The sequence below is a fragment of the Phoca vitulina genome, unplaced genomic scaffold (genome assembly GCF_004348235.1).
Source record: "Phoca vitulina isolate PV1807 unplaced genomic scaffold, GSC_HSeal_1.0 scaffold3, whole genome shotgun sequence".
Classification (NCBI taxonomy): domain Eukaryota; kingdom Metazoa; phylum Chordata; class Mammalia; order Carnivora; family Phocidae; genus Phoca; species Phoca vitulina.
In genome coordinates, this window is record NW_022589706.1 from 6,506,878 (window position 1) to 6,522,933 (window position 16,056).

Sequence of the window (16,056 nt, forward strand, 5' to 3'; positions counted from 1 at the left end):
GGCTCTCCTGGGTTTGAAATTACTCCATCAACTGTTTGCTCATCTGACTGACTTGGGGCAAATCATTTTAACTGCTGGATACCTCGGGTTTTTCTTCTATAAAATGGGAATAATGTCTGACAGACTTGTTGTGGAAAGCAAATGCAATAATTTATGTAAAGCTGTTAGCAAGGAACTGTATAGTAAGCACTCTATATAGGGTAGCTAATTAATGAGTATCTGTTTTTGTGTGTATTCCATAGGATATTGTGTTCTCCTATAGAAAGTCTAATGGTTCCGGTTCTATCTGATAATTTTTTTTTTCTTTTCCAAAAGCATGTATTTTCTAAACACTACTGAAATTTGGGTGAAATCACTTACTTTGCCATATTGCCTCATTTTTAATGGTTATTACAGGCTATGCATTCCTTCTCTTTCAAGAAGAGAGCTCAGTTCAGGCACTAATTGATGCTTGTATTGAAGAAGATGGAAAACTGTATCTGTGTGTTTCCAGCCCCACCATCAAGGACAAACCAGTAAGTAAATACTACGTGAACTTTAGGCTACAAATGCGAGTTTTCCAAAACCTGATTTGAAGTAATTATTAATGATAAAAAAGTTAAAATACCATGTTAAGAGTTCAGTTTTTAAAAATCTGGATAACTTACAGTATCTAGATTAAAAAAAATAATTTGTTTTCAAATCCAACTGAATTTTGAAAAATAAAAGGACCACTGTTAATTGGCACAAAGCAGCCTAAGTTGTCAAGGGAATAAGACCCATTATAGTGATGTGATTTTCTTCATAGGTTCAGATCCGTCCTTGGAACTTAAGTGATAGTGATTTTGTGATGGATGGTTCTCAGCCTTTGGATCCTCGAAAAACAATTTTTGTTGGAGGTGTTCCTAGGCCATTAAGGGCTGGTAAGTAGAATGTTAACAAATGTTGCTTCTTTTTAAAAAAAAAAATTAAATATTAATTAATTCAGTAAAGTTTGGGGAGCTATTATGTACATGGCACTATTGGGCAGGCAAGGGGCAGATTCCTTATGCTCCAAGAGTTGTTCACTACAGAATTCTGAGAAGCATTCTTAAAACCATCAAGTAAGTGGAGAAGTGGACACTCATCTATCAATATTAATAGTTAACTCCAAGCAGACTCTATAAGAAGAATCCAAATACTTCTGACTTCTTAAGTGTAATTCTCTAAAATATAAGAATTTGGGGTCTGTTTATTTTATGTGGGTTGATTCTGATATTTGAAGAAGTATGGGATTTTTTTTTAATAGTGCTTTGATAAGTAAGAAACTTCTGTTCATGAGTAAGCAGAAACCAGAGATTTACCAGAAATGTCATCTAGGAACATAATTACAGACCTAAATGTCCACTGTACAAGCATGTTTTATGATTCCATGTGCCCTGTGAAGTGTGTTAGTGCCTTCCACCACTGAGAACATCCTCTTCCAGTCAGTATAGGAGATATATGTTAAAAGAACCATTCACACATGTAAATACTTATAGAACATAACTGCTACAAAGAAAGACTGTAGAAAATAGAGCATCAAGGGAATGTGGTATAGTCTGATATTTAGAGATACTTGTATTTGAGCTGACACACAGTAGAAGAAATAGAGTTGAGGTGGCAGGTGGGTTGTGAGGAGTGTGTTTCAGACAAAGGGAAGAGCATATTCAAAGATCTTTAGTGGAGGGAAGTGTGGAGGGCATTGGAGGAACTGAAAGAAATCCAGAGTGGCTGACTAGGGGTATAAGAAGAGGGGAGAGATTAAAAAAAGGCATTGAAAAAGTGAATAGGAGTTAGATCATACAAGTCTGATAAGCTAATTTGGTATTTATCCTCAGAGCAAGGGGAAACTAATGAAGACTTTTAGATAAGTGTAGCCAGTGACATGTTTTGGGGGCAGTTGGGTTGAGAGTAGATATGGGTAGACCATTTTAGGAGCCCATTCTTGCAGGACAGGAGAAAGATAATGTGAGTTTGGATTGAAGGTAGCAGTGGTGAGGAGCGAAGTGAACACATGTCACAGACAATTTATGAGGTAAACTCAAAGGCTGAATCTCAGCTTTCAGTCTTAAGCCACTATGTAGATAATGGTACCTTCTACTGAGATAAAGAACACTGGAGAAGGAAGATTGTGGTCTTGGTTTTGAAAGCAAGTTTGTGGTACCATTTCGAGCTCCTAAGTAGAAATTTTAGTTAAGCCATTTATATCTGATAACTAAGAATTACTGTTGCTACTGTTTTGAAAATAAATTTTGACTGGCCTTGCTATTGTTTTTGTTTTTGTTTTTTTTAAAGATTTTATTTATTTGACAGAGAGAGAGATAGCGAGAGCAGGAACACAAGCAGGGGGAGTGGGAGAGGGAGAAGCAGGCTTCCCGCCGAGCAGGGAGCCTGATGTGGGACGCGATCCCGGGACCCCGGGATCATGACCTGAGCCGAAGGCAGACGCTTAACGACTGAGCCACCCAGGCGCCCTGGCCTTGCTATTGTTTTGACAGTAAATCAGAAGCAAAGAGTTAAGGCTATTGCCATGATCAGATGAAAAATAGAGTTTGGAAGAGGATGTTAGTTGATGGAGGTGAAGAGATTAGATTTTAGAGAGGTCTGGAAAATCAGGTTCATAGGATTGCATGTATAGTGGGGCAAAACAGAAAATAGAAAGGATGAAGCCAAGGGTCTTGGCAACTTCATCTTCTCTATTGCTTACCAGCTGAGTCAGCAGGAACTCATTGGAGCAGATTTAATGGGATAGTGGAAGATCAGGAGTGCCATTTCAAACTAAGTGATGAACGTCTGTTAAATATCAATATGAGTTGTCCAGGACAACAACTCCAGTTGACTGTCTTCTGATGGTTGCATAGATGAGTTTGGAGTCCAGAGAAGAGGCCCAGGCTGGAGATAGGAATTTAGGAGCTGAAAACAGATAGATGGTATTTAAAGCCATGACATGGGATGAAGTCACCATAGTCACAAGTATAGAGGAAAAAAACACGGACTGAAAGAGTATTCTGACATCGAAAAGTTAAGGAGTTGAAGAGGAACCAGCAAGGAAGGCTAAGAAGGAATTGTGAGGTGGGATGAAAATTAGTAGAAAAATGTGTCCTGAAAGCCAGATGGAGAAAGTAGAGATTAACTGTGTTCAGTGCTGCTTCCAGGTAGATTGACCATTGTACTTGGCGGTGGCATGAGCAATTAAAAATGGAGTCATAGGGTGAAAGTTTTGAATAAGGAATGGGAAGAGAGAGGGATGAGGTGGTAGAAGAAAAAAGATTAACAATTTGGCTGTAAAGGGAGAACATAGAAATTAAGCAGTCACTGAGAGGGAGAAAAATAGAATTAGGAGTTTTGTTTTGTGTTTTTTTTAAAGATTGGGAATGATCCAGTATAGAGGGAAAAACATGATACAAAAAGGAGAGAGGAGAATTGCCAAGTAATTCTGTATTGAGAGCAGATTGGGTCCAGTATGCAGGTGAAAGGATTGGATGTAGAAAACGGCATAAAACTATTACCCTATTGACTTTTCCTTTTTAAAAAAGTAGTTAAAACTGTTGATTTACTGTGTTCTCTCACATTTGATGTGAATTTCTTTTCCTTTTCAAGTGGAACTTGCTATGATCATGGACCGGCTGTATGGTGGAGTTTGTTATGCAGGAATTGATACAGATCCTGAGCTAAAATACCCAAAAGGTGCTGGTCGAGTTGCTTTCTCCAATCAGCAGAGCTATATTGCTGCCATCAGTGCTCGGTTTGTTCAGCTTCAGCATGGGGATATTGATAAACGCGTAAGTTGCATATTGGGAAAGCATTTAACGTCCTATAATAAAGTGCTGATCCAAAGCTTACTACCCTACCGAGTTAATAATATAATTCAAACACTTTATTTTTTTATATATCTTTAACTCTTAGAGTATTATATCAAAATATCACTGAAATATAACATTATTGAACATACTTTGAACTTTATTTTCTTTTTTTTAAGATTTTATTTATTTGTCGGGGGGGGGCAGGCAGAGGGAGAGGTAGGTTCCCCACTGAGCAAAGAGCCTGATGCGGGACTCGACCCCAGGACCTTGGGATCATGACCTGAGCCGAAGGCAGATGCTTAACCAACTGAGCCACCCAGGGGTCCCCGTGCTTTGAACTTCAGATACAATATACAAAATATAAATGTCATTGTAAAAGCATGTCAAGTTGTGGGTTTGTTTTTTTTGTTTTTTGGTTTTTGGGTTTTTGTTTTTTACTCCACCAATAAGGTCTTAATACCTTTCAAACCATAGAGGCAGAGCTTGTTTTAAGAGCTTGTACCCTGGGTGCAGTTAAGCGTCTGCCTTCGGCTCAGGTCATGATCCCGGGGTCCTGGGATCGAGTCCCACATCGGGCTCCCTGCTCAGCGGGGAGCCAGCTTCTCCCTCTCCCTCTGCCTCTCCCCCTGCTCGTGCTCGCTCTCAAATAAATAAAATCTTTAAAAAAAAAAAAAGGAAGGAAAGAAAGAAAAAGAAAAGAGCTTGTGCCCTGGAGCCAGCACGCCCAGGACGCCCTCTCCATCATGTGCTCCGTAACCCACAGGACGTTAACCCTCGGTTTGCTTCTTTTTCCCCACTTATCAAATGGAAAGCAATAGTAGTATCTCTGTCACAGCTATTTTGAGGATTAAATGAATTCTCATATGTAGAAACATTTAGAGTTTGGCACTGAGTGTTATTTACGTGTTTTTATCTTTTATCATTAAATTTAAAATAATATTCTGTGTATATTTTCGTAAGTCTAACACACAAGATTATTATCCTAAACTTTAAAACATTTACTCTTTAGTAGCATTGTTTAGGTAATCACAATAAAAACTTTTTAGGAAGTCCTATCAATGTTAACTAAAAGCCACCCCATTGAATAATTCCTAGTACTGATTACCATCTAAAATAGGGAAAAGGAGTGACCCAAACTCAGTTGTTCATTTGCAAATCTATTTCATACTGAAATCTGTTCATAGTTCCTATGTACAGCTAAGCAGTATGCTAAAATAATCATGTTTGCGTTATAGTACAGATGAGATATGCTAAGAATAAGAGGTAATTTAACTTTTTTTACATCCAAATTAGTAGATATAACTTGAGTCTGTATTTTCCCAGTGTAACAGTTTCTTGAAGTTTCTTCTTTGAGCCTGTCTGTATATATTAAAAACTATTTTGGAGGCAGGGGAGCTGGTTAAGGAATATGGTTTGACTAGACCATGGACTCTAAAAGTAGTCATCAGTTTAATTACCAAGCCATCCCATTTAGGGGGAAAAAAGTACAGCATAGGTTCAGTTCATACAAGCAGAGTGATTTTTTTGCATTGTTACTTAAAATGTTGCAAAACACACACACACACACACAATATCTAAGTGGAAGGTCTCTGCTTTAATTCCACTGTGCAGGAAAATTTGTTGAACTGGAATTCCTCTAATCCAGTGGTTTTCACGCTCAGCTACAGAAAAAAGTCACCTGGGAATTGAGAAAAGTCTTGACATCTGGGTTCTCCCATCCCCTGACCTCCAGAGATTTTGTTATAATTGGTCAGGGACAGCAGGAATTTATAAAGCTCCCAGGTGATTCTAATGTGCAGCCATGCTTTAGACCATGTATCTAGTCTAACCCTAACTTTTGCAAAGAAGTGATCCAGTCAACTGAGGAGGTTACCTACATTGTATATAATTATAGTTATTTAACATGCAGGAGCAAGGGTAAAAAATTGTTGCAGTGTCTTACCTCTCCTTCTTTGTTTCCAAAATGATAGTGAAGGACCAATTATTTGGGGCAGAGTATTGATTCCTAAAGAGCAACTCAGATGCAGAGCAAGTGAATTAAGAAACACATGCATGTCTTCTTAAAAAGGCATTGAAATGCCTAAGAGAAAAGTTTATTTTTTAAGATGTGCTGCTTAAGACATATTTTGAACTTTATCTGAAATAACAAGAGATGTCAGGCTGGTTCAGTTGGTAGAGCACGTGACTCTTGATCTTGGGGTTATGAGTTTGAACCCCACGTTGGGTATAGAGATTACTTAAAAAAAAAAAAAAGAAAAAGAATTTGAGCCTTAAGTATCTTGTAAGTCACTAGCATTGCTCACACACACACACATAAAAAACATTAATCTTTATACCTTTCATGTCTCTAGTATGAATGTAGTTATTAAACCATAACATCAGATTAATTTTAAATTTATAACTGATAACCCAAAGATTTGGGGAGGATTAAAATTGTTCATTCAGCTTACTCTTTTGGCTCATGAACACTTTGAGATTTAATCCCTATCTTCCCAAAAGCTGGGACACACTGTCACCACAAAAGTGTAATTCATTGTAATTTTGGTATGTTATTCCATAAGTAGTATTACTCACTGTGCCTTCTGGTACTTACTGAAGGGAGCGGTGTTACAGTTCAAGTTGGATAATTAAATATGAATTATTTCATTAGTTATGAATCCAGGTGACAAAGTATACAGATAGGTTCTCTGAAGTAAAATAGGGAAGGGCATCATAATAGAAAATAAGAATAGGTACAGAACTGATGAAACTCCAACTCCTTTTCACAAATACAAGAGTTAATTTTTAGAGATTATTAATCAGAATAATCTAAAACCCTAAGTCTGAAATCCAGTTTTCTATCTTTAAAGTCTGATTTTGAAGGTAATTAGATTAGCTTCATAAAATGATACCTAGAAGTTTGAAATACAAATAATTGAAGTCATTGCATTTTGAAATTTTATTCAACAGTTTTACATTAAGTAGCTCCTGAGCACTAAGAATTTTATGAGGTATTATGGAAATGAAGTAAACCACACAGACACTCTGTCTTTAATTACAGTAAAGCCAAGAGATATAATCATGAGAAAGAAACCCAGAAGCATATGTAAATGTACCACATTTATTCAGATACAGTTTCTACTTTGTGCTAAATATTCTGCTAGATCCTGGGTACTAAGTATTGAGCAGACACTTTCCCTGTGCTCATTTTGTTAATCATCTAGTAAAATGAAATCCAGTAATTCTCATGCCACTTTGGGATATTCTTTGGTAATTTCTTTAATAACAATACTATATATAGTTATATATACATAGTTATATAATATTATAATGAAGATAATGAATCAGAAATAGCAGCCTGGCAATCAAGATAGGATCCATAAAGGAAAAAGTTGAAAAATAAACATAGAGCATAAAAATTTTAGACTGAGTGTCAAAGATCTTTTAAAAAACCAAAGGTCAGGGCGCCTGGGTGGCTCAGCCGTTAAGCATCTGCCTTCGGCTCAGGTCATGATCCCAGGGTCCTAGGATGGAGCCCCGCATCGGGCTCCCTGCTCAGCAAAAATCCTGCTTCTCCCTCTCCTACTCCCCCTGCTTGTGTTCCCTCTGTTAAATAAATAAATAAAATCTTTAAAAAAAAAAAAAAACAACAAAGGCCAATGGAAAAAAACCTCCAGCAGCAAAATATGCAAAAGATACAGACTGTTCAGAAAAGCAAAATGTTGAATGTACGTAAAATGTTTATCCAGCCCTAATCAATGAAATGCAAATATAAACAACAACTTAATTCCATTACCTTTCTATCAAATGTTTCTTTTATAGTCCTTTTCATCAGCTTTTGGGTTTTTCCCTGTTCATTGTTGCTGTTGTGACAAAAAATGCTTCAGAAAATACCCTTATATGCTCATTTTCTGCACACATGCAAGTATTAATACATTCAGAATAGAAACTGTTGGTTTGTTATTTTTTACCTTGGGCAAACACTACTTTATCTCTAACCAAACCTTTAAACACTCAGATTTCCCTCCTCTCCTCAGGAAAGGCTGAGGTCTTAGGCTGCCTGGCCCCGTTCAGTCAGACAAAGGTAGTAGCCCTACATCTGTAGTAATTATTAGGCAGCAGTGGCTTACAGAGTCTCTGCCGTGTGCCAGGCACTGCTTCACTGCTTTTACCCGCATCATCTAATCCTCGCAGCTCCGTGAATTAGGTTCTAGGATTCTTCTCACTTGACAGACAGGGAAACTAAGGTTGAAAAGGCTTGACACTCAGCTCCCTGGGCTCTGAGGTCTTCTGAGTCAGGCCTTCTCTGTGGACCTTTGACTTTATATCTCATAAATTCACAGAAGTCTGGACATGCCCTTAATAAGATTATCCAGTTCTGGTGTGTGTGTACCAAGTAGTTACAAGCAGGGTGCATACAGAAGTGTTGCCATAATCATTGGTGGTTTGGGGTTGGGCTGTCTCTCAGGTGCTACTGGAATGAAGGGGAAAAGGTGTAAAAACCACTTGTCTTCCATGCCCTTCTCTTTTTCACTCACAATCACCCTGCCGCCAAAACATTAACACACAGGTGTTTTAAAGATGTTACTTCACGGAAGGTGAGGGTAGAATGTTTTACGAATCAGTTAGATGTATAGATTTTTAAAGTATTTTCTCCTTTGAAAAATACAGTAAATACCACTCAGTTTATAGTCCTCTGAAGAAAAAGTATCAAAATTAAATTAAATTAAACGCTCGTTTAACCACATGGTCACTTACGAACATGAAACATCTTAGACAAAGATGATTAGTGCCGGAACAGAGTGACTTCGTTGTTGGTTTTTGTTTTTGCTTTGGTTTTTTGTTTTTTAACCTACTACATGGTAAAGCTATTTCCCTGGGAAACTGCCTACTTTCTCAGTGTTTAATGCTGGTCCTTTTCTCGAGAATACCCTGAACATTTTAAATTCACTAAAATGATTTCTGAAGCAGAATTAATGGGAGATGTTTTTTGTCTCTCTCTCCAGGTGGAGGTAAAGCCATATGTGCTAGATGACCAGATGTGTGATGAATGCCAGGGCGCACGCTGTGGTGGAAAATTTGCTCCCTTTTTCTGTGCCAATGTCACTTGCCTGCAGTATTACTGTGAGTTTTGTTGGGCAAATATCCACTCCCGTGCAGGACGTGAGTTCCATAAGCCATTGGTAAAGGAAGGTGCTGATCGCCCACGTCAGATCCACTTCCGCTGGAACTAAGAATAGCACACCGGCCTCTGTGTATGTAACAAGGAAAGAAAGGGTGCATGTGGCTTACTGTGTCTGAAGACGCGACATGCGGAAGAAATAAGTGCATTCTTCTGCTTTCACCCCAGCTACCAATACATGCATCTTTATCAGCAGCCAAAACACTACAAGCCTCTTGTTTTTCACCAAAACCCTACATCTCAGGCTTACTAATTTTTGTGATATTTTCATGTTAAAATAAAATGTTTTTTTGTATTTTCTCCAAGTTATTTTTATATGTAAAGTTAAAATTAGATATGAGAATGTTTTGCGTAGGGGCAAACAGTCTGCTGCTATATAGTGGGTGAAGCGTGCACTTATTTCTAAACGTGGGTTTTTAACTTCAAGATCTGCCCCAGTAATTTACCAAAGGTAGCAAAATATAGTGAAGATGGAATATGTCTGCTACAAATGCTTATTTTTATTGTTGCTATTTTCAGTGTATACATAAACTAAAAATTAGGGTTGATTTTTTTGCTCTCCATTTTGACTTGCAAGAAATAATACCTCAAGATAATCTGATTTATTAGCTATTTTTAAACATTTTTAATCACAAGCTGTATTAGCTTTGCTGCTATATAGGTGTTATGTGTAAATGCCACCTATTAATACGGGATTGAAAACGTTAGAGACACACTGCATTGCAGATAAAATGCAGGCAGCACAATATGGCCTAAACTGCCATAGTTTTAGAATGTGAAAAAAATGCATGTTTACTTACCTGTATACACCTTATGCATGCACTAGAATTATTAACAAGAGGTGAGGTATTGCAAATGTTCAAAAAAGCTCTCTTGAATCTAGGTAGCATGAACAAATTATAAAATTTGTTTAAAAAAAGCAAACTTGCATGCATTATTGTGACTTCAAGTTAAAAATTTGTCCTACATGTGTACAATATGCAAATTAGTTTTAGATTAGAGAGTGCAGCCATTTTGTGATCTGGTCGGTAGTGGAATTCGATTTTATGCAGACTGGATATAATATTTGTAATCCCTGTGCAATTTTGTGATGTGCGGTTCTAATTCATGTGCAGTGATATAGTATAGATAAAAGATTGAATAAAAGAAAAATACTAGAATTTTAAAGAAGGTTGATTTTAGCCCCTTTGATAGTTCACGGTTAAGACATCCTTTATAAACCAAAGATGGCCAGCACACTGCTAACCAGTCACCAAATGTAAGACCCACAGGAAGCCCATATCTAAACAAATGAACTTTATAGAGGAATGCAAAACTTAGTAAACCTAAGTAAAGTCAAAATGGAGATGGGGAAACATACAGATGGCTAGTTGCATAAAATTCAATTTTACCTTAAAGACAATGGTGAAATCTGGCTTAAACTTGCTTATGTGTTTGACCTATGTATATTGGGGTCTTCTGTCTAAACTGGGGTCACTGTTGCATGGAACATTGTTCTTAACGGTTAAGAATTGCTTTTTTTTTAGATTTTGATGAAGGAATTTTGGTAATGACTTTGCTTGCAGTTTTTTTGAGAAAGTGGCATGGAAACATGCAATAGTTAATGAGTTTCTCTTGGTACTGAACACTATTAGAATATCATTCGTGATATTTTTTCTCTTTAGAGCATTTTTAATGCAACTAGCCCCTATATTTTAATGTAAAAGTTACTCTGCAATCTAAGCAAAGCACCCAACAATGGTAGATGTTTTTTAAAAATGCAGAACTAAGGTTCTTGACTCTAAAGAGAGAAAATTACAAGGGTGTTGCCTTATTGCAACCCCTTGGGACAATCCTTCACGTGAGCAAAGTGTTGATCTTAATATAGGTTGTCTCTGGTGTGCTTTTTTGTACTGTAAAAATATGTGGTTCATGTCTAACTCTGCTGTTTTATTGTGGTTGTGGTTCAAGTTTTTAATGTTTAAAGTTGATGCTGTTTTCAGAAGAGCTTTTTACTAATTTATTTGTCGATGTTCCCTATTTGTTACTTAACCATGATCCTCCAGATTTTTGGAGTATTCTTTTCTAACCTTAACCCTGCCAACCTTGATCCATTTGACATTTGTTATGCACTATTTTTATATCTCTGTGAGAGATTTTTCCAACAGTCAGCTATTTTATGGCACACTTTTTTTGACTGATGACATCTCCTTTGCTATACCTCAATTTTTGGAATTTAGAAAAGAAATCAGTAGTTTTGCAATGTTAATTATTTAGATATTTAATTTCGCAGATTTTTTAACTTTATTTTCATAATTTCTGCTTAATGTTTAAAATTGAAGAGCCTTTTCATGTATTAAATAATGAACACTAAAATAAATTATATGATGAAAATAATTGGAGATGTTGAAAATCACTTTCCCTTCTTAAACAGAAATAAATATTGGGAATGAAGGGAAATGAAACAGAACCCCCTTTTCACCCACGGGTAAAAATGGCAGAAATGTATGGTTTGTTTTACCTTCGTTTCTGTTGTAGTTAAAGCTAATCTTTTGTCCTTCCCCACCTCACCCCTACCTCTTTTTTTTTTTTTTTTTGCCTTTTATGTACTACATTCTTATTTTCTAACTGTTAAACACTGTATTGGAGTTTTTTTTTTTTTTAATTTACAGATCATATTTATTTTACTATTTTTGTAGAAAATTATTAATTTTGATTGTATTTTTGTATTTTCAAAGCTTCTTCACTTGTGTTCCCTAAATGTTCATATTGCTGCCCAAAAGTATGACTGTGGAGGAAAAAAAAAAAAACTTTAAAAATCCACACTTTTTGTTAAGAAGGAAACATTTAGCATTTATATATTTGTGTATGGAAAACACTTGATATTTATCCCTGTTGCATCTGGCTGCACAGAGCCTCTCCTCAAAGATGCTACAAAACTTGAATATAACACATTTTGGAAGGCTGACTAACCTCGATTCTGTGTTGTGATGTGCAATACTGTTTCTAATGTTTGTATAAAAAAAAATAACAGTGTAAACCTTTTTAATGCAAATTTATTTTTTTCATTGCATATTTTGCAGATTTTATCCACAGTGTCATTTTTTACTGTCAGAAAAGATACCCCTTTTGTCATTGCAACTATTTTTTAAATCCAGAAATCTTTGTACTGATGTAAATGATTGTAGTTATTTTGGATAGTGTTTTGCTAACAAAAGGAGAGACTTTTTTCATGCATATTTCTATTTTGTTTTTTTGGGTTTTATTTTATTTTAATAGTAGTAAAATACTTGGAATAATTTTTCATATTCTTGTCATTAATATTATTTTGTATTTTTATGTGGAAATATATAATTTTATGACACTAATTGCTAAAGTTTATTTTATGTTGAATTATTTTTGGAGCTGAAATCTTTGTAATATTAAAGCAACTAGTTTCTAATTCCCAGTTTCTGTATAGAATCGCACAAGTGGTTTATGGAGTGTTTGGATTGTAATTATAAATGGTTCTTTGATATGCAAATTAATATTTTCAGTTGATTTTATTTTATATTCCTAATGGGGTGTTAAAGCCGTTTTTTATTTTTTTCTAAATAAAAAGAGAACCCATGCTTTTATGGACACTAGGTAAACGCCTTCAGCTTAAATTTTTTCGTTAAAATATTTTAGTTTATTTTATTGTTATCTTCCAGATGTCTAAATCTCCAGTCTGTCTGTTGTACTGGTAATTTAACTCTGTAATGGAATAGTTTGCTGCCAACTATTTATATTAAGTAATTTTTAAATATTTGTAATATTGTTGACTGACTAATAAACTATTAAGTTATTGGCATAGTTGTGGAATCTTATTCTTCAGATCTACAAAAATTTTCATCAACGCCAGTAAACTTTTATTCAGGGAGCTTTGTGACATGAATATATGCAGCCCAGGGCCCTCTGGAGCTCAGTGTCAGGGCTGCGAGGGAAACTTGGAGACCAGTAGCCCAGTTTTTCTCAGTATTTTGACCCCGGCACTCCTGGCATCAGTTCTCCTCCCCACTCTCGCCCTTTAGCCTCCACGTACATTCCGTAGAAATTCTAGTGTGGTGTTGCAATCATCCCAGATCATCCGTGTTTACCATATTTAAACTGACGCTGCATTCAGAAAATGAAACCCTGTCGATCATTTTGCTATAAGTGCACAGTTTCCAGGATGCTTCTTCAGACACCCTCTGGTTGGAAGTCACTTGTCATTTTCCTCCTTATTTTCAGCACAGCCTATCAGTTCTTCAAAGGCCACATTATTGATGAAAAAGAAGGAGAAGAAGAGGTGTAGGCTAAGTTCTTCATCCTACTGATGGCTAAAACAGCTCTTCTTTTAACTTTAACAAAGCTAGAATTCTTAAACTGGTGTGCAGGCATGGTGGGGGGTGGAGTTTCGTTGCTTTTTTAGAAAATATTTTTAAAATCACTGATCGTAGTCAATTTTTTTGCTTTACCTTTGTGGACATAGGTATCCCGGAGAGGGGAAACCCTGTATCTCTTCATATTCTACATGACGTCACAGAAACTCCTTAAATGGGCTAATCTTGACATTAGCAGCACCTCAGAGCCTGTCACTGTCACCCATGTCCTCCAAGCAGATCATGCATCTCCGCACACGGCATCTTGGCATGTGCTACCATTTTTCTATTTGGAGTCTTCCTTCCTTTCTGGCCAATAAATCTTCCATAACAAAAACGAAGAGCCTCTTCTGCATTCTGGCCTATCTTTAAGACTTAGCGGGAGTTTCTCATTGTCTTCCCTCCCCAGCTGCTGACATAAAGATTATCTTCCTGTGCTCCCATCCCCTTGTTATTTAAGAAAAGAATAAATTTTGAATACCTACCAGTGTTGGACACTAACAATGCAGGATCCTTGGTTGCCAGGCCATTTTACAGCCCTGTAGGTGAAAAATCAGGTTAATTCAATCTCAATGTAATATATAAAATAGACCATGGTGAATGTGTATCAAGGGCAAAGGGAAAGACTGCTGAAGTGATTTCATGTCTCTGAAATGATTTTGTTTAAGAATTTCTCAGGAGTTAGCATTTGGAATTTTTGTATGAGCGAAAAATTAGAAGAACGCGTAACTGAGCACTCACAAACCATTTCTCAGAAAATTACTTGAAGATCTATTCCACCAAAAAGAAGGAATAACAGCAAAATATCCCAGCAACGGGAAGACATGTTATACTGTGATTTATAATATATATATTTGGTCTTTGTTCTGTTTCTGGTACAGAGCTCCTAAAATCCTTGGAATTTCCTAGGTGGTAAGAGTGATAAAGAGGTCTTGATTTTCATAACAAACCCCTTTCAGTCACACCTGAGTTGGTTAAGGAGGTGACTTTTGGGAAGCACCCAAGGGTTGGGAACCAGCCATGTGATTGGAGGGTAGAACTTTGAGTTCTACCCGTTCAACCACCTCCAGGAAGGAGCCTGGGGCTGGAGATTGAATTGATCACCAGTGGCCAGTGATTTAATCAGTCACGCCAAGTCGTGAAACTTCCATAAAAACCCAAAAGGTCAGGGTTCAGGGAACTGCCAGGTTGGTGACCAGGTGCAAATTCGGGGACAGTAGCTCAGTTCGGAGATGGCATGGCAGCTCCACACACTTTCCCCATATCTTGCCCTATGAATCTCTTCCATCTGGCTGTAATTAGGTTAAACCCATAATTAGTCAAACCCAAGGAGGCGGTTGTTGGACCTCCAATCTACCTGTAGCCAGTCAGTCAGAAGCACAGGTAACAGCCCGGATTTTGATGTCTGAAATGGGAGGGTGGGCAGTCTTGTAGGGCTGAATCCTTAATCTGTGGCATCTGATGCTATCTCCAAGTAGATAGTGTTTGAATTGGGTTGAACTGTAGGATATCCTTCAGGAGTCAGAGAATTGCTTGGTGGTGTGTTGGGAAAAACACGTAACTGGTGTCAGAATTGTAACATGGGATAGTAGATGCTGTTGTGGGTAAAGACACCAGTCTAATTTATAGCTAGGAAATAAAATGTGGCCAAAAAGCTTACCACAATTCGTAAATAAGTCCAAATAGTAGAGACATGATTTAAAACATGGTATCAAGATAATACTAAAAGTCAAGGTATTTTAAACAAAACAGAGAAGAACCTAGATGAACATTTGAAATGATGACAAAGGTTTAGAGTGGAGGAGGATAGATTATAGATATTGATTAATTTATTGTAAATAGGAAATTATTTCTCAAATTGCAATATGTAGCACGTATATATTTTCTAAAGTCAAATACATAAATCATGAAAAGAATAACATACTGCCCCAATACTTTTCACCCCCAATACTCACTCCTGAGAGGCAAACACTTTAAACTTTACAATATCATGTTATTTACCTCCTTAGATCTAAGTAGCTACTTGTTTTTCAGTTTAAAGCTTTGTTGACCTCCTTAAATAGATGACAGATGATAGATAGATGATGATAGACAGATAGATAGATATAAAGAGATAGACAGATGATAGATGATAGATAGATGATGATAGATAGATAGATAGATAGATAGATGATAGATAGATAGATAGATAGATACTTTGTTGACCTCCTGAAATGTGCATTATTTTGTTTCCAGACACACACCCTTCATGTACCTAACACATACCCTCAAACCAGACTGTTCATTTTGTGAATAATTTGTCACATTGATGTTTATTACTTGCACAATTTTCTGTAGGTTTCATACCTCACTAAAAGGTTTATTTTTAAATGGGCAAGAAAGCACTGCTTGCTTCATAGAAGGGACAAGAGAGAGAGGATCACAGGAAGAAAGGCAAAAACAGAATCAGAAAGCTAGTTTCCATGGTAACTGAATTCCAGATCTATAGGATTTTTCTAAAAATCTTCTTATGAAATGTAATGCACGTATAGAAAATGAATTAAGCATTAATTGGCACTATGAATAATTGTAAAACTCTTGTCAAGAAAATAGAAAATTATTGAAAGCAGGGACTCACACAGGTATTTGTACACTCATGTTCATTGCAGCTTTATTATTCACAATAGCAAAAGAGTGGAAACAGCCCAAGTGTCCGCTGATGGATGAACGGGTAAACAAAATGTGGTAGATA

General features: G+C 36.6%; 1 protein-coding gene across 4 annotated transcripts in view; it reads left to right on the top strand.

The window, feature by feature from the left end:
- The window catches only part of CPEB2 (cytoplasmic polyadenylation element binding protein 2), a 70,659-nt gene extending 57,882 nt beyond the window's left edge, over positions 1-12,777 (top strand). For all 4 annotated transcript variants that reach the window (XM_032399957.1, XM_032399962.1, XM_032399968.1 and 1 more), the window contains 4 exons: positions 397-515; positions 788-902; positions 3,601-3,782; positions 8,789-12,777. In XM_032399957.1, the coding sequence (XP_032255848.1) occupies positions 397-515; positions 788-902; positions 3,601-3,782; positions 8,789-9,016 (644 nt within the window). In that variant the 3' untranslated portion in view covers positions 9,017-12,777. The remainder of the gene's footprint in view (positions 1-396; positions 516-787; positions 903-3,600; positions 3,783-8,788) is intronic.
- The last annotated feature ends 3,279 nt before the right edge of the window (positions 12,778-16,056 follow it).